General features: G+C 42.9%; 1 protein-coding gene across 1 annotated transcript in view; it reads left to right on the top strand.

Annotated features, from left to right (window-relative positions):
• Positions 1-10,567: 10,567 nt before the first annotated feature.
• LOC111235144 (melatonin receptor type 1B-B-like) overlaps positions 10,568-18,851 on the top strand; it is a 21,358-nt gene continuing 13,074 nt past the window's right edge. The window contains exon 1 of the mRNA XM_022763480.1: positions 10,568-10,757. Coding sequence (XP_022619201.1) covers positions 10,568-10,757 — 190 coding nt within the window. The remainder of the gene's footprint in view (positions 10,758-18,851) is intronic.

An 18,851-nucleotide genomic window follows, 5' to 3' on the forward strand; every position in this document is an offset into this window, starting at 1 on the left:
TTAAAATCACATATTTGTCTTTTGATAGTTTAGAGCAGTTGTTAAATGAATAAAAGACGTCTGGAGATCAGAGTGTGACTGGAGAAGGACGCAGAACCAGGGGCCAACTGCATGAAAGCTGGACTAATCTGTCATATTATACCTGTTCTGTTTTATAAACTCCTTCACTGCGGGAGCTTTGTTGCCATGTGGCACCACGTCTCAATTTTCTCCACCCACAGATTAGTGGATAGGTGGGAGTGTGGTTTCCATAGGCAGAAACCAGAGCCAGATTTGCCACAAAGCTTTCAGTACATGTTTATTGTATTCACTGATAAAGTTCCCTCGATGATATATTTGAGGGGGACACGCCCCACCTGTCGCCCTCAGTGATTTCCACCTGTGTGTTTCACTGATTATGTTGTGAGTTTCTCAAGTAGCCTCGAGCAGCTGTGGCTGTTCACAGCACTAAACTACTAATTCATATAAATCTCATGTAGCTCTGAACCATCAGTCATTAGTATTTAATATTATATGATTATATATGATTGATCAGTGATTAATCTATAGAGCTTCATTAACAGAGAAATAATGACTCAAATGTAAATAAAAAGAATTCATCAGTTATTCAATGATGTTTTGTTTTTTTTTTATCATGAATTGATTTAATATGAATGTACCCTTGATGGACTGAACACTGTATAGACTAACATTTGCCAACCTGTACGTATTTTACGTAACCTGAGTTCAGTTGTGCAGGTGCAGTACTCAGGTCTAACAGCTGGAGGCAGCAGCGTGCGGTCTGCCGAAAAACAAAGGAAGAAGAGTCGCACCAATCATGGCGCTGAGTTCAGTCCCCCAGACATCAACCCGAGGTGATTGATTCATGTCAGTCATGTTACCTGTGTCACCACACAGGCAGGTTCTTCCCTCTGCTTCCCGCGCTTCACTTCGTCTGCCTGCTTCCACAGGTGAGGGCGGGGCTTTAACCCTTCTACAAAGGTAAACGGGCTGGGTGGGAAGTTGACGTTGTGAAATGAGTTGCGTTAACGTTAATAACGTTTGTGTAACGTTACGTAATGCTTTCACTTTAAACGTGACTTTTCATAGAATTGGAGGTTTGTGTTTGCGCGCGCAGTTTAAATAAACGTGACATCAGAGCGGATGAGGAAATTCCTCACAGTATCAGGAGCAGAGCTCGCGCCTTCGCCCCTTAAAACCGCCAAACCTGCATTTTCTACATTGTGCAGTTGCAGTTCTGACGTCAGAGATGACGTGGCTGAACCTATGGTTATGACAGCCTTCATCATAGGCCAGATTTCTAAAACTACAAAGACAAACAGCATCATCATCATCACCAGCAGCTGGTCTGAGTTTTATTCCCTTTTTGGGATTTTTTTTTTCATATTTTACTCTGAAATGTTCTAACACAATAAAGGTATTTTAACTGTTTCCTTGTCTCTGTGTGAGTGTGCCTGAAGTAAACCCAGCAGCTTCCTTTTTGTCTGTAAAGTGACAGTTTACGTCACAACAGAAGCACCTGACGATGAAAACACAAGGTGTTGAAGAGTCTGTGCTGTTGTTGTTTGTGTTTTAGCGCCGCAGTTTGTTACTGAAGACGACGATTCTGCGGAAGCTGCTGCTCGTCTGATGTGATCTCGTCTGACGACCCTCCCGCTCAGGCCTCCAGGTGAGACTGACATCACTCAACGAGACAAGGTAACAAATCTCTCACCTCTCATTGGCTGGAAATGGTTTTCTGTGCAGGAGGGGTCTGCAGGTGATGCAGTCCTCAGAGCTCAGCCCGGTAAATGAGTGGTGTTTAGATATTTTCTCATTCCTCAGTGTTTCTGCTCTAAACTCAACAAGGAAGTGTAAACAGTGTAAACATGTCCTCTCCTGATGATCCTNTAATAATAATAATAATAATAATAATAATAATTATTATTATTATTATTATTATTATTATTGTGATTATTTTCATTATAAGCTTTATTTATATAGCAGCTTACAAAGTGCTTTGCATGACAAGATAAAATAGAGGACGAATACTAAAAAGAGAAAAGTGAAAATGAGGTTCAGTAAAAAAAGATAAAACAGTCTAATATAATTAAATGAATTGATAAGCAACAGAATTATGACTTAATAATAATAATAATGATAATAACTTTGACTTTTATAGGGCCTTTCAAGGTACCCAAGGCCGCTTTACAGGGAAAGAAACACAAAATAAATAAAGACCAGATGAAAGAAAACAAGACGAGACAGAACAGGCATGGCAGAGGTCGGAGGAGATGAGGCAGCTAGAGGTCGGAGAACAGGTGGGTTTTCAGCACTTTTTTGAAAATGTCCAGAGATGAGGTTGTGCGGATCTGATCACTTTGTTTTAGAAAATTAAAAACATTTTTTATATTTTTGTTTTTATGTGTTTTTATAATTACAACAACAACAACAACAACAACAACAACAACAACAACAACAACAACAACACGGTGTGTGAGCAGANTGATTGATCAGTGATTAATTTATAGAGCTTCATTAACAGAGAAATAATGACTCAAATGTAAATAAAAAGAATTCATCAGTTATTCAATGATGTTTTGTTTTTTTTTATCATGAATTGATTTAATATGAATGTACCCTTGATTGACTGAACACTGTATAGACTAACATTTGCCAACCTGTACGTATTTTACGTAACCTGAGTTCAGTTGTGCAGGTGCAGTACTCAGGTCTAACAGCTGGAGGCAGCAGCGTGCGGTCTGCCGAAAAACAAAGGAAGAAGAGTCGCACCAATCATGGCGCTGAGTTCAGTCCCCCAGACATCAACCCGAGGTGATTGATTCATGTCAGTCATGTTACCTGTGTCACCACACAGGCAGGTTCTTCCCTCTGCTTCCCGCGCTTCACTTCGTCTGCCTGCTTCCACAGGTGAGGGCGGGGCTTTAACCCTTCTACAAAGGTAAACGGGCTGGGTGGGAAGTTGACGTTGTGAAATGAGTTGCGTTAACGTTAATAACGTTTGTGTAACGTTACGTAATGCTTTCACTTTAAACGTGACTTTTCATAGAATTGGAGGTTTGTGTTTGCGCGCGCAGTTTAAATAAACGTGACATCAGAGCGGATGAGGAAATTCCTCACAGTATCAGGAGCAGAGCTCGCGCCTTCGCCCCTTAAAACCGCCAAACCTGCATTTTCTACATTGTGCAGTTGCAGTTCTGACGTCAGAGATGACGTGGCTGAACCTATGGTTATGACAGCCTTCATCATAGGCCAGATTTCTAAAACTACAAAGACAAACAGCATCATCATCACCAGCAGCAGCTGGTCTGAGTTTTATTCCCTTTTTGGGATTTTTTTTTTCATATTTTACTCTGAAATGTTCTAACACAATAAAGGTATTTTAACTGTTTCCTTGTCTCTGTGTGAGTGTGCCTGAAGTAAACCCAGCAGCTTCCTTTTTGTCTGTAAAGTGACAGTTTACGTCACAACAGAAGCACCTGACGATGAAAACACAAGGTGTTGAAGAGTCTGTGCTGTTGTTGTTTGTGTTTTAGCGCCGCAGTTTGTTACTGAAGACGACGATTCTGCGGAAGCTGCTGCTCGTCTGATGTGATCTCGTCTGACGACCCTCCCGCTCAGGCCTCCAGGTGAGACTGACATCACTCAACGAGACAAGGTAACAAATCTCTCACCTCTCATTGGCTGGAAATGGTTTTCTGTGCAGGAGGGGTCTGCAGGTGATGCAGTCCTCAGAGCTCAGCCCGGTAAATGAGTGGTGTTTAGATATTTTCTCATTCCTCAGTGTTTCTGCTCTAAACTCAACAAGGAAGTGTAAACAGTGTAAACATGTCCTCTCCTGATGATCCTGGGTTCTCCGAGCCGTCATGTTCACCAGAGAACATCCTCAGAGCTTAATTCATGGTCAGCAAACATAATCAATTATTAAACATTTCAACTGAGCAAATGAATTAGTTCTCATGTTTTATGCATTTTAATGACTTTGAAGTTACACCGTGAGTATTTACCGTCCTAATGAGCTGAGACTGTCGCTGTGGTGTAGCTGCAGTGAAGAGGTGTTGAGTCTCACTGTGTCATCACTACTTGACTGTCATACAGGAGTTCTTTGACTTTATTCAGCTCCTTCCTGTTTACATCTAACTGTAGTACAGTGACCTGGTAGGACACACTGACAGTACAGTACAGTAGGTGTCAGCAGCTCCACTGGTCCAGTCCAGCAGGTGGCAACAGTGTGACAGTCAACAGTAAAGATACATGGAGGCTCGAGTGAACTATTCACTGCTGTAACAACCTCAGAAGAAACATTTGACAGAAAAGCAGAACACAAAGTCAACATTTTATAATAATAATAATAATAATAATAATTATTATTATTATTATTATTATTATTGTGATTATTTTCATTATAAGCTTTATTTATATAGCAGCTTACAAAGTGCTTTGCATGACAAGATAAAATAGAGGACGAATACTAAAAAGAGAAAAGTGAAAATGAGGTTCAGTAAAAAAAGATAAAACAGTCTAATATAATTAAATGAATTGATAAGCAACAGAATTATGACTTAATAATAATAATAATGATAATAACTTTGACTTTTATAGGGCCTTTCAAGGTACCCAAGGCCGCTTTACAGGGAAAGAAACACAAAATAAATAAAGACCAGATGAAAGAAAACAAGACGAGACAGAACAGGCATGGCAGAGGTCGGAGGAGATGAGGCAGCTAGAGGTCGGAGAACAGGTGGGTTTTCAGCACTTTTTTGAAAATGTCCAGAGATGAGGTTGTGCGGATCTGATCACTTTGTTTTAGAAAATTAAAAACATTTTTTATATTTTTGTTTTTATGTGTTTTTATAATTACAACAACAACAACAACAACAACAACAACAACAACAACAACAACAACAACAACAACAACACGGTGTGTGAGCAGAACAGCAGTGAACCATCTCCAGCTGCTGATATTCACCTTGGTGCCAAACACCAGCTCCCATAATCCTCAGTCTCCACATCCTGTCAGGTCCCTGTGGACTCTTTAACCAGGTTAATGTTGGGGGGGGGGGGGGTCTGTGGTTCCTCTTTTACACACTGACACACAATTAACATTCACACACACACACAGGAGCTGCCAAGGTTAAACACATGCACATTTCATCTCAGCCCGGCTGTGAGTACAACATGCTGCTGCTCATGTCATTACAGTGATTTATGGAGTTGACACATTGAATAATTTTGCATTATCATTAGAGCAGAGCAATATATATTCATAAGCATGCTCAGTGCATTAACCTTGAACATATCTGTGTGAGTGATGGTGCTGTATGACTGTGAGCTGATCAGGGACTGTTGCTGTGCTGAACTTGTATATATGTGTTGAAGTGATGGGCTCCAGTACAGACAGACTGGTTGTGTGTTCAGCCTGTTTGTCACATTGACAGCCTGCTGTAGAGACTGTTGGTCTGATCTGAAGCTGAAGGTTAAAGAAGGATTTGACGGGTGGGCGGATCCTCAGGAGGTGCAGCTCCAAGTCCTCAGCTACATAAACAGGATCATTTTTGTTTTGCTTGATGTTCTTTTCCACTTCATTTCATTTCATTCAGTTTCATCCACTTGACGGTTCAATTGTCATAACTGTGAACAAACAGCAATTAGCACGTTATCAGAGAGCACATTCAGTGAGAGCAAATGTCATCTGGCTTTTAAAAGTTAATCCAGTTAACAGTGTGTCAGAGTTGAATCAGAGGAGCTGATGAAGAGATCAAAGTCAAACGAGGGGGAGGAGGAGATGATGTTTTCATATAATACAGACATATGATGAGTGAAATAATCATCAACACCATGACTGAGTGTCTCCACCTTGAACTGCAGTGAACCAATGACAGTCTCATAAACACAGATTCAGACAGCCAGGGTTTCATACATCACAGACCTCAGGAACCAATCCTGTCAACTTGTGGGGATAGGGGGCGGGGCTAAATACACCTGAAACCTAGTTAGCACAGAGAGAGAGAGTTAGCATTAGCACAACAGCTAGCACTGTCAGCCACTGTCAACAACATAAACAAATAAAAGATGCCAACTATGCTTACCGTACTGAAAAGATGCTAACTGCGCTAACTGTCCTGAAAAGATGCTAACTACTCTAACCGCTCTGAGACGATGCTAACTACTCTAACAGTTATGAAAAGATGCTGCTAACTATGCTAACGTTCTGAAAAGATGCTAACTAATCTAACCGTTCGGAGAAGATGCTAACTATGCTAACATTCTGAAAAGATGCTAACTATGCTAACCATTCTGAGAAGATACTAACTATGCTAATGTTCTGAAAAGATGCTAACTACTCTAACCATTCTGAAAAGATGCTAACTATGCTAACCACTCTGACCCGTCTGCTAGTCTCTGGTTCTGGTCTCAACAGACTCCTCGTCTGAGTCTTCAACTTCACTGATCTGTAACTTGGATTCCTCCTATAACCTGAACGTTTAAGAACTGGTTGAAGGTCGTGTTTCCACTGGACTTCACAAACTGGGATGTGTAGGACTTCCTGTTAGTCGATGCAGACGTTATCAGTTCTTTGAGCTTGACCGAAGCAGCAGAGACAGAGGGACCGGCAGCAGACCAGCTCTACAGACCTGCCTGTGTCCTGCAGGTCCGTCCGTCTCTGCCCTGCACCATCAAACTGTTCGCTCAGATCAGGAGGACGGAGGTGAAGCACAGACTGCTGAGTGGACGGAAACTATTTCTGAGCTCTGCTTTCAGAGAAATGCAGCAAAACCCTCGTGTCAGATGTCGTGAATATACAACAGTGATTCAGATCTTTATGTAGAGCCTGTCACTGTGAGTCTGTGAGGCAGGAGAGACAGCTCAGAGACGGGTTTATTAAATCTGACTGTATTTAAACACTGACCGTCTTCCTGTGGACACGTACACATGAAGCTGTGATGCAGCGCCACATACAGGAAACTGTTAGCAGCCACAGTGACTGTACTCTCTCCTGGAGGAGTCTGACAGCAGCACTTCACCAGCTCAACAACCACAGCTGCTCCGCACGTTCTCCATGAAAGCTGAGGAGGAGTTGTAAACATGATGATGTAAAATCTTAAAGTCGGTCAGTGTTTGCTCCGTGTGAAGTAGGAATGTATTAAACCAAGTGAGTGACGTCATAAAGCTCAGGATGATCCTGACATTAAAATGTCTCAGAAAGCTGAGCGCTGTCCCTGGTCTCTGTCCTGGACTGGGACAAACTAAATCGACCCAACACTAGAAGAGGACAAAGTCCACAGCTCCAGCACTGGAGTCAGAGCGCAGGTCCTCCTGCTCCAATATTCCTCCAATACAAGTGACAGTTCTTCAGTCACATTGTTACTTGAGTTAAACTACTGGAGTACTTCACTTTAAAAACTGAAGTGTCAAAAATACAATTGTTCCACATTTACCGAACCTGATGACTCTGAAACAACCTGCTGACTGGCTGACTGACTGGCTGACTGACTGATAGAAATTGCCATAAAATCAGACTTGAACCAACAACAGGAACCTTTGTTCCGTATTCTTTCAGTCAGTGATGAAGTCTGGTCGTGGTAAACTCAGCAAAACTAAATGAACCTTCCTTTATTTCTGAACCTTCGAACACAGACTTCAGACCATGGTCTCTGTGAAGAACTGTTTCAGTTTCTCGCCTGTGATGAACACAGATGAACACATTTTCAAAATAAAAGAAAATGAATTCACTGCCTAAAAGCTCCGCTTCAAAGTAAGAGTCTTTCATAGAAATGTGGAGTCAAAAGTCAGAAGTTTACAGAAATAAAAATACTCATGTAAAGAACAGATACTGGAAAATATTCAACCATGAGAAGCAGTCGAGGAAGATTAAGGGACAGGAAACATGATAGTTAAACACCTTGTGATCAATCACTGCAGAGAATCCTCAGACAAACGGTGGGAGAGAGAGAGTGTAGACTTGATAAATGATTGATCAGGTGATCTGTGTTTTCCAGATAATAAAGTGTTGAATAAACTCAGTGAGTCACAGAGGAGGTGGGTGAACTCCTATTAATCATTTAACCCTTTACAAACTGTTCGGGTCAAATTTGACCTGTTCTGACATTAGACAGCTGTAAAATTACCTTAAATGTCTTTTAGCCTGAAATGTTATGACTTTTCTGAAAGTGACTCAAAATACACATGACAGAAAATATTTTAATATTTTATACTTTTGTTCAGGTGCTACAAATGTTTGTACATTGAGGCTGTTCAGGTCAAATCTGACCGTATCTATTGAAGTGGACTGTAGATCCACAGATATTAGATCTGTGGGTCAGATGAAGGAACATGGAGGTTTTAGGGGATCTTGAACCTCGACACTGTCACCAGAACTGTCTGTGTTCCCGCCACATCTGCCCAGGTTCCCCCCATATATATATACATATATATATATATATATTGTAATATTCCTAATGAAAGAAGACCTTCTGAACCACCATGATGAAGATGAGGATGATGATGATCATGAAGATGATGATGAAGATGAGGATGATGATGGTGATGAAGATGATGTGATGAAGATGATGTGATGATGGTGATGAAGATGATGGTGATGATGATGGTGATGATGATGGTGATGATGATGATGGTGATGAAGATGAAGATGATGGTGATGAAGATGATGTGATGAAGATGATGGTGATGATGGTGATGAAGATGATGGTGATGATGATGGTGATGATGATGGTGATGATGATGGTGATGATGATGGTGATGATGATGGTGATGATGATGGTGATGATGATGGTGATGATGATGGTGATGATGATGGTGATGATGATGGTGATGATGATGGTGATGATGATGGTGATGATGATGGTGATGATGATGGTGATGATGATGGTGATGATGATGGTGATGATGATGGTGATGATGATGGTGATGATGATGGTGATGATGATGGTGATGATGATGGTGATGATGATGGTGATGATGATGGTGATGATGATGGTGATGATGATGGTGATGATGATGGTGATGATGATGGTGATGATGATGGTGATGATGATGGTGATGATGATGGTGATGATGATGGTGATGATGATGGTGATGATGATGGTGATGATGATGGTGATGATGATGGTGATGATGATGGTGATGATGATGGTGATGATGATGGTGATGATGATGGTGATGATGATGGTGATGATGATGGTGATGATGATGGTGATGATGATGGTGATGATGATGGTGATGATGATGGTGATGATGATGGTGATGATGATGGTGATGATGATGGTGATGATGATGGTGATGATGATGGTGATGATGATGGTGATGATGATGGTGATGATGATGGTGATGATGATGGTGATGATGATGGTGATGATGATGATGATGGTGATGAAGATGATGATGATGATGATGATGATGATGACACGTGATCATCAAAACATTTCTCAACGACAAATCTGAATCGGTTTAATTAGTAATTACAGATTGGAACAAACTATAAGTATGTTCACTAAAGAGAGTGTGTGTGTGTGTNACACACACACACACACACACACACACACACACACGCCAGATGTGAATGGATAAACTGTGGGAGACAGCACACACAGAGCAGCCTCAGCCAAACACTATTGATTAAGAATCATGTGCTTTCCAAACTGTAGACTGCAAACTATTCGGGAATATCATGTTGAAACCGGTGATATCAATGCAATTCATGTGCCTTAAATCAACACATGGTACTGTTGGTAAAACTGTTTCATGTGCTTTCCTCTCTTTTCTTTTTGTTGGTTCTCTTCATTAATTCCACAATTTGAATGCAGTTAATTTTTCTCTCAAAGATCTGCTCGGTGCGTACACAGGGTCATTTAGATTTGAGAGTCTGACAGTTGGTGTAGTAAGTGTTGCCATTAAGTGAAAAGATATGAAGAGGGTAAGCCTGTTCAGGGTAAAAACATGGGGCAGTGCACCACTAACCCTGTGTGTGTATGTGTGTGTGTGAGAGTATGTGTGTGTGTGTGTGTGTGTGTGTGTGTGTCTCTGTGTGTCTCTGTGTGTCTCTGTGTGTGTGTGTGTGTGTGTGTGTGTCACTCTGTCACACCCCCACAGTAACAACAGCACCGCAGCTCAGTGGCGGTAAAGACAGCAGCGGAATGCCAGAGGAGGCTCCGAGTCCCACAGACAGCAGAGAGCAGGGGAGGGGCTGGGGGTGAGAGGGGGGAGGAGAGGGGGACGGAGATGTGTCTGAGAGGCAGAGGAGAGGAGCGATGAGGAGCAGGGGAGACACAGAGGAGGACAGAGAGTAAGACTCTCAGCATCCAGGGTCCCCGTGTGGTCTCTGGGTCTCTGCGGGCTGCGGCTCGCTCGCTCCGGGCGGACTGGCGGCGGGGCGGCGGAGGCGGCGGCTCCGGACTTTGGACGCAGCGACCGCGCAACGAAAACCCGCGGACACCGAGATTTTTTTTTTTTGGCTGTGAGACAGAGAAGCAGCATGACAGCGACCAGCCACACCGGCCGCGGGGTGTGAGGGAGGGGGGGAGGGAGGGAGGGAGGAGAGGCTATGGACATGCCGGAGGATGACTCGCTGCTGAAGAACCGGACGGAACACGGGCCGGAGCCGAACCCGGGGGCAGCGCGTCCCGCCTGGGCAGTGACGGCGCTGGCCAGCGTGCTGATCTTCACTACCGTGGTGGACGTCCTGGGAAACCTGCTGGTCATCGTGTCGGTGCTGAGGAACCGCAAACTACGGAATGCGGGTAAGAGGCTGAAAGCCATTGTTATAGCAGGTAGTGTGTGTGTGTGTGTGTGTGTGTGTGTGTGTGTGTGTGTGTGTAAACAACAGACAGACAGAGCTTCATGTGGCTCTGCGGTGAAATGACATCCAGAGGTGAAGCCTCAGTGAAAACCTGACCAGACAACATGAAACCATGTCCACAATGAGAGTGAATGAGAGTGAATGAGACTGATGAATGAGTGAATGGATGGATGAATGGATGGATGAGATTTCTCTCTGTGAGGATCCTGCAGAGATGAACAGGGTTTCATTCATCCTGCTCTGTCACTGCTTCCCTGAATGAGCCTCATGTCTCCGTCTCACTTTAAACTCTGAGTCAGAATCAGCATCAGTTTCCATTAGATCCAGGTTCAGTGGAGCCACGCCTCCTCAGGTTGAAGGTCTCACCTGTATGTGTGGTTTATGATGTCACAGTTCAGGGCATAAGATTCTGAGTCTGGATGATGCAGCTGGTTTGAGACTGAAGTGTCCCTGTGATTGATTCAGTACTGTAAACCTATGTGTGTGTGTGTGTGTGTGTGTGTGTGTGTGTGTGTGTGTGTGTGTGTGTGTGTGTGTGTGTGTGTTGTGTTTTTATTTGCGATGTAAACAGACTTGACTGTAGCTGCATCCTGATGACTGAGAGGTAAAGGTGTGTGTGTGTACCTGTGGTGGCTGGTGTTTCCTGTCTGTTTCTCAGCTGTCAAAACAACAACAACAACAACAACAACAACAACAACAACAACAACAAACACAACAACAACAACAACAACAACAACAGTATAATGTCAGTAGAGCTGGTCTGTTGTTCTCCAGTGATCCTTTATTTATCGGTGTGGTTTCATCACCTCTTGTATGAATTGTGTCCCTGCTGCTGTTTGTGTTGTTGTTATTGTGTCATTCAATCCGTTATATGTTGAATAAATACTGACGTCATCATGTGTAAATGCTGCTGGAGCCACTGTTAGATAGGCTGAACCATGACTTTATTAATCCCCAGAGGGAAATTAAAATGTCAGAGCAGCCGAGTGAAAATATAATAAAATACAGTAAAATACAGTAAAATGAAATACGTAATCAAACTGCACATGACCACAGGGAGACATGTTGATCATGTGACAAACCTTTATACGTATAGAAATCAGTATTTCCAGCTCAGTGTGTGTGATGATCAGAGCTCCCAGGACAAAAACACACATGTAGTCGTAAACATTTGAAACAGTTCATTCTCTACCACAGAAGAAGAAACAGTCCATTCTGTAGCTGCTCAGGAGCTTTTTTATTATAGTAATTATCTTGTACAACTGATGCTGATGGTGAGTGTTTTTATTTTGTTTAGTTTTAGTCAGAGTTCAGGTTCTGAGCCTCTCTTCTGATTGGCTGACTGTTTTCTGAGTGATCCAATAAAAATACAGCAGATTTCAGGTAAAAACACTCAGAGAAACCAAATCCTGCAAGGTTTGGATGGTGGGTCCAGGTGGGCGGGGCTTGGTGACTGCTTTGTTGTGACATCACAAAGTTCCAGAAGTCCTGACGGCTGGTTTTAAGGCTCAGTTTCTGAATACAGGCTGTGTGCATTTCTCTGTGGACTGAGGCTTTGATACTTTCACAGTATTAATATAGAAGCTAGAGCTGATCTATAATCACACTACACATGGACACAGACCTTTAGACTTGGGTCATCTGGCCCCTTTATTCAAATCAGCAGTAACATGCCGAGACATTATTTTAGACTCTGAATTACTCTAACTTACTCTACTTCACACATAAAGAACAAAAACAGCTTTTTATCATTTAAGAAATGTTGCCAAAGTACGGCCGTTCCTGATCTATAAACATGCTGCAAAATTTATTCATGCTTTAATTTTGAAAAGATCAGATTAATGCACTGCTCTTTTTACTGCTCTTTCACAGCAGTCAATTGAAAGACTCCAGTTTATTTACTGCGCTGTTGGACATTTAATGAAAACAAGGAAGAGCGATCATATCACCTGGTTTGGCTTCACTTCACTGGCTGCCAGTGTCTTATAGAAGAGATGTTAAAGTCCTTTTACTTGTTTTTAAAGCTCTACACTGCAGATTCTCTGTGGTTTTATAATCCATCACCAGCTCTCAGATCTTCTTTTAAATACAGTGCAGCTTTTTTTAACTATGATCCAAAACTATGAAACGACCTGCCAAGAGCTGTAAGAGATGGCTTTTAATGAATTCTCTCATATTTCACTATTCTTACTGGTTTCTGTTTTTATTTTCATTTACATATTTAATCATCTTCTGTCTTTCTATTGTCTGTTTTCATTGCCCTTCAATCAGCCCTTATTTTATTTTACTATTTGATTTTTATTGCAAAGCACTTCGAGCTGCATCTCTTGTATGAAAAGTGCTCCATAGATAAAGTTCATTATTATCATTATCATTATTGTTATACTATATGGACCTTTAAGTTGGAGAGAGGTCCACCATATTTTGTTCCAGGTGTATAAAAACTGACACATTCCTTCTTGTGACTGTTGTCAGTTATTTATTTCCACAGTCACATTCAGCTCGTCATCATCGCGGCTCGTAGACGCTCCAGTCAAAGTTCTGTCCAATAATCCGAGAGTGGAGCTGTCAGTCTGTCAGTTTAAGGAGAGGATTAAGGATAGTAATTGTTACTGGGACATGTCTGTAATTCTTGCCTTGTCCAAATCTGCTATGTAAGAAATTATTACTTCTGTAAAAATCCCTGCCTCTTTGACGAGCTGCAAAATGGCCACGAGAAATATCCTCAGGTAGAATTAGTTCCGTCTGAATTGACATCCCAGAGATTTGTTGGCGTCGTTCTACAGAGCGGCTTCACAAACCGTGTCATTGTGGATCCTCGGCTTAAATTGCTCTTGGAGGAGGCTGAACTGAATAAGCCACAAACTCTCCAGTGTGACCCAGTTGTGAGTTTTTGCTCCTGCAGCTATTCACTGTTGTTATTATTCACCGTCAGCTGCAGGAGCTTTTCTGAAGCACACCTGTTCTCCACGTGACGAACGGAGGAGACACTTCCAGGTAACTGCCCCGACACTCAGAAGGTTTTTAATTCACCAAACCCAGAGAGTGTCCGAGGGGACGTCGTCAGGGTTACCACATCATGGGTTTGGAGAAGACACTTTCATTTTTTTTATTCTTCCGCGCCGGCGACAGTCAGAGTGGAAGCCATTTTGTTTTCAGGTCGTCCGTCCGTCTCGTTCTCGTGGACGAGATATCTCAGTAACACCTTGACAGAACTTCTTCAAATGTGGCACAAACACTCAAGGATGAACTGATTACATTTTGGAGGTCAAAGGTCACAGTGACCTCACAAAACACAGTTTTGGCCTTTTGATCGCAAAATCTTGACAGAACAAAACGTGTTTTGGTGGAGGCGTACAACTGTGAGGCGGTAATTCTTTTGACATTCATCAATCATATTTCCAGACAATGTGCTTCATATTTGTTTGTCACAGATCTCAAAATACTAAAGAAGACAATGAAAAAGAACCATGAAAGAAGGGAGTGATCTTTTCTCTATAACAGAATCATGGATTTGTGAAAATAACTAATCCATTTTTCACAGTATACTATATTATAAATGTCCATCATAATTTCCATCCATGTATTTACAGCTGGACTCTCCTGCGATGATCCTGGTTCTTTTTACCAGCCACCGGCTCGATGTTCAATAAATATAATAGTGAATATCGTGACATTTCCCGCCATATGCAACATTTTTCTCAGGTGTCAGTTATTATCGATGAAGGTCTCTGTTGGCCTGTGACTCAGAGCTCCGGTGTTTCATCAGGTTCAGGACTGAGGCCGGGACGTCCCAGGACGCCTCTACATCATGACCCACTTGAACTAGTCCCAGATCTGTGTCCTCATCCAGAAATGGCAGCATGTGTCCTCTCTTTATAGTTCACCTCCCTGACGTCCACCAGAACCAGTCCACTGGATCTGTGGACGAGCAGCGTCACGTGCTGTCAGTTGAATGTGTAAGATTGAGTCGACTCTGTTTCACTGCAAAACAAATTTACCTACAGCTACAAATAAAGGAAGCTAACCCTCAGGTAAACTGTGATGTCATCAATGACATCATAAATTGAACACAGACTAAAGTCATAAATATTGATGTTGACAACTGTGCACAGCTTTGCATAGTGAGGGTGCAGGGGAACAAAACCACAGAACACCTTAAGATAAGGTTTCCTTAAAATAAAAAGTTACACAAAACACCCTTAACTCTTCTCCTAAGATGTATTTCAGGTTTTCTCCTCATCTTAGTCTTATACTAAAGGAATCACCTAAAGTCAGTTAAACCGTTGCACTGAAGACCAAAGTTCACCTGGTGAAGTTCCCGTCAAAACATCAGGACGAGAGAGCCGCTTCTTTAATGGCAGCAAATCAACGGTCTCCATGGAAACAGTAGAATTTCACTGCTGTAAATTACTTTACTGTTTTCCTTAATTAAGAAAACCTTTCAAGAGCTTCTGTGAGTGATTCATTCCACTGTAGATGATCTAATCAATATCTGAACTTTAGTATAAAACAAACGTATTAAACTCAGAGTGTGAACTCCTCAGAGGACCGTCTCCGTGACGACAGAGACTGATTTTCTTACATAACTCTGAGACTCTAACGCCACAGATCCAGTAAATCCCAGTGTAGCAGATCTCAGCTTTTACAACAGGACAATGAATAATAAAGGTTATGCAGTAAAGCATGCGGTGACCCGCGGCCCCCTCTGGTTGCGTCGGCCAATCAGCAGAGAGGAGGAGGGCTCATTGATGTGCCAGTGCAGCTCCACAGAGCCTCAGAAATCCCACCGCTAATGAAAAGGAGCCAATTAGAGAGCGGGAGAGCGAGGGAGAGAGAGCGGGAGAGAGAGGGAGAGAGGGGGAGAGAGAGGGAGAGAGGGGGAGAGAGAGGGAGAGAGGGGACTCCTGAGGCACGGCAGATGAGAGACCTTTGATACCAGTTATCCACAGAGAGAGACTCATCATCTCTTTATGGATTTTCTCTCTCTCTTTCTTTGTCTCTCTCTCTGTCTCTGTCTCTGTCTTCATCTTTTTGTCCTCTGTGTGTGGACGGATGAATCCAGAAACCACTCCAGGAGAACAGTCCAGAGACACTCAAACATCACACCCATATGTGGAGCGTGTTACTCGTTGGTGTTCATGCTGCTGCTCCATCAGCCTCCACTCGTCCGGTGTCACATCCACCAGATGTTGGCGCCTGGCTGCAGGGATTAGCTCCCGTCCAGCCACAACAGTATTAGAGAGGTCCAGCTCGGATGAGGTCTGACTCAGTGAGTGAGACGGAGTTCGTCCCAGAGGTGTTGGACGTGGTCGGGGTCAGAGCTTTGTGCAGGACGGTCGGCTTGTTTCACACCGTTCATCAGCTGGAATGAGTCCTAAAACCAGCTCCTCCTGTTCCTGGTCCTGGAGTCTCGCTTTGTTGAATGTGTCTTTGGTTCGATGACTGAAATAAAGTCTGCGTTTAACACAAGCTCAAGACATTTATTCTACGATATGAAATCAGTCAGTAAATACTCCAGTCCTGATTCTTTAGTCTTTTACGTCTCGGTTGCTAACGAGTGAGACACAGAGGCTGTCGGAGGTTAAATGTCACGTTGAACATGAAAACAGATCTCCTCACCAGTCCACCTTTACAGCCTGGTTAACTCACCAGTCCACCTTTACGGCCTCATTAACTCACCAGTCCACCTTTACGGCCTCATTAACTCACCAGTCCACCTTTACAGCCTGGTTAACTCTCCAGTCCACCTTTACAGCCTGGTTGTGTTTCTACAAACTGTCTCTAACTCTGTCAGAGGAAAAGCTTCAGTAGAAGAGTCAGAGCTGAATCAAACTACGAGCTGAAGTTTAGTGATGGAGACGCTGAGGTCATGTGACCGCGGGTTTGAGGTCACGCGACCGTGAGTTTGAGGTCACGTTACCCTGGTGTTGAGGTCACGTGACCCTGGTGTTGAGGTCATGTGACCGTGAGTTTGAGGTCACGTGACCATGGTGTTGAGGTCATGTGACCGTGAGTTTGAGGTCACGTGACCCTGGTGTTGAGGTCATGTGACCGCGGGTTTGAGGTCATGTGACCGCGGGTTTGAGGTCATGTGACCGTGGTGGTGAGGCCATCTTGAATTTTTGAGTGGCTAACGTGTTTTATCAAGAGAGTGATTTCTGAGGAGGATTTGTGTTTAGTACTTTAACATTTGAAAGATTTCCCCTGAAACATGCAATAATCTTCTGAGCTAATCTCCCATAGTTCACCTGGACTGAGGTCAGGTGACTGTGATGACATCACATCATCATCAGAGTGAATCCAGGACAGATACTGATGTTACTGAGGTCTGCAGGGTTCACCCCCCCCCCGTCCTGTCAGTCCCTGGCCTCATCGTGAGAGAACCAGCACAGTCTATATTAAGCTTCAGAAGGAATTGACAGTGTCTTTCTATTAATACCTGAGAGGATGTCGGCGAGCATCTATAATTGATACGACTGCTGCTCGTGTTGCTTCTGAGAGTCGCTGCGCTCAGATCAGTGTTTCCCTCCACAAACTCACTCTCACAGTTTGTTTGTGAAACTGTCACGAGACGCTGATCTACTGGTGGACGAGACACGTGGAGGAGTGTGTGTCCATGTCCAGGAGGAAACAGTGTGAGACTGATGCAGCGAGGCTGAGCGTGTCTTCAGGTCGTCGCACTAAAACAAGGAGGAAACGTTCAGTCTCCTCAGATTATATAACTCTAATCTGCCTTTGTATTGACCTCTGAGGAGAGAGAGAGAGCGCTGCCTCAGATGACCTGTGAATCTCTCTCTCTCTCCTCTCATCTCAGCACCGTCCCATACACTAATGTAATACAGTATATGATATATATGTCCCTATATCAAGAGTGATGTTGCCATATACGTCTCCTGAGGGGATTTATCACTATCACATGTAAACATCCTGGATATATGAATAAATAAGTTAATAACATTTATGAAATACCCATAGTAAAATCTGTATATGTACATTACTTATGCAAGTTTATTAAAACAACATACGTGTTAGAAAATCTCAACATACATACATAAATGTATATATTTGAATAGTCTAGATATATTTGTCAATATATGAAATTGTTGGAGAGGTCTGACACTTCCTGTTCTGTCTCCGTTAGAGACTGGAGGAAATTATCTCTAGAGACCCAAACAGTTTCTGTACCAGGCTGTAAACATGTTGATTTCTGCTGTAAAGTTGGACATTTTAACATGGGAGTCTATGGGGACTGACTCACTGTTGGAGCCAGACTCTAGTGGTCGTTAGAGGAACTGCAGCTTCTGCTTCTTCAGTGTTGACTTCAGGTTGATGTCTCCACCAGCTCCTGAGGGAAACATCTGTCTCTTTAGCTGCTAAATGCTCCACTGTGTACACAGCTGCTCTCTGGCTGTCTGCAGGTAATGAGTGGTATCTACTGAAGAAACTTTACTGAGTCAATTGTTCTTGTCACACTGTTGACTCTAATTTGAATATGAAATTTGAAACGTTTAGAAAAATCTTGACTTTAACCTCTGGATTCATTCATCACTTTAATGTATTTTCAGCTTCAGTAATTGATTCCCTCCCGAGGCAGGTGGCCTGCTGATCCCAGGTCTGCTGCCTCTCTGTTCTCCCACCACAGCAGAATAATGGCTTAAGCTTCAGAGGGAGATAAGACACACTCTCTGTCCGTATGGCTTTCAAACCGCACTTACAGCTTCTATTAATAGCAGCGCAGAGAGTGGCAAGCTCCAGCTGTGAACGCTGGTCTGAGGTCAGTGCATCAGAGCGCTCTGACACCCTGATGTTTGAATCCTAACAAGTTGAATACTCTATACACAAATATATCATATTATACTGTGTATATATATATATATATATATATATATATGTACCACCACTCCTGTGTTTCATTATGACTACTCTTATTTTACCTGGTTATATATACCTCGCTCTGTCGTCCTCTCCCTCTCCACTGAGATGCCTGCGCCTGCTGCAGCTAGCTTCAGCTAGCCGCTAGCCTCAGCTAGTC

Source organism: Seriola dumerili, unplaced genomic scaffold (assembly GCF_002260705.1).
Source record: "Seriola dumerili isolate Sdu_G_001 unplaced genomic scaffold, Sdu_1.0 BDQW01000477.1, whole genome shotgun sequence".
Lineage (NCBI taxonomy): Eukaryota > Metazoa > Chordata > Actinopteri > Carangiformes > Carangidae > Seriola > Seriola dumerili.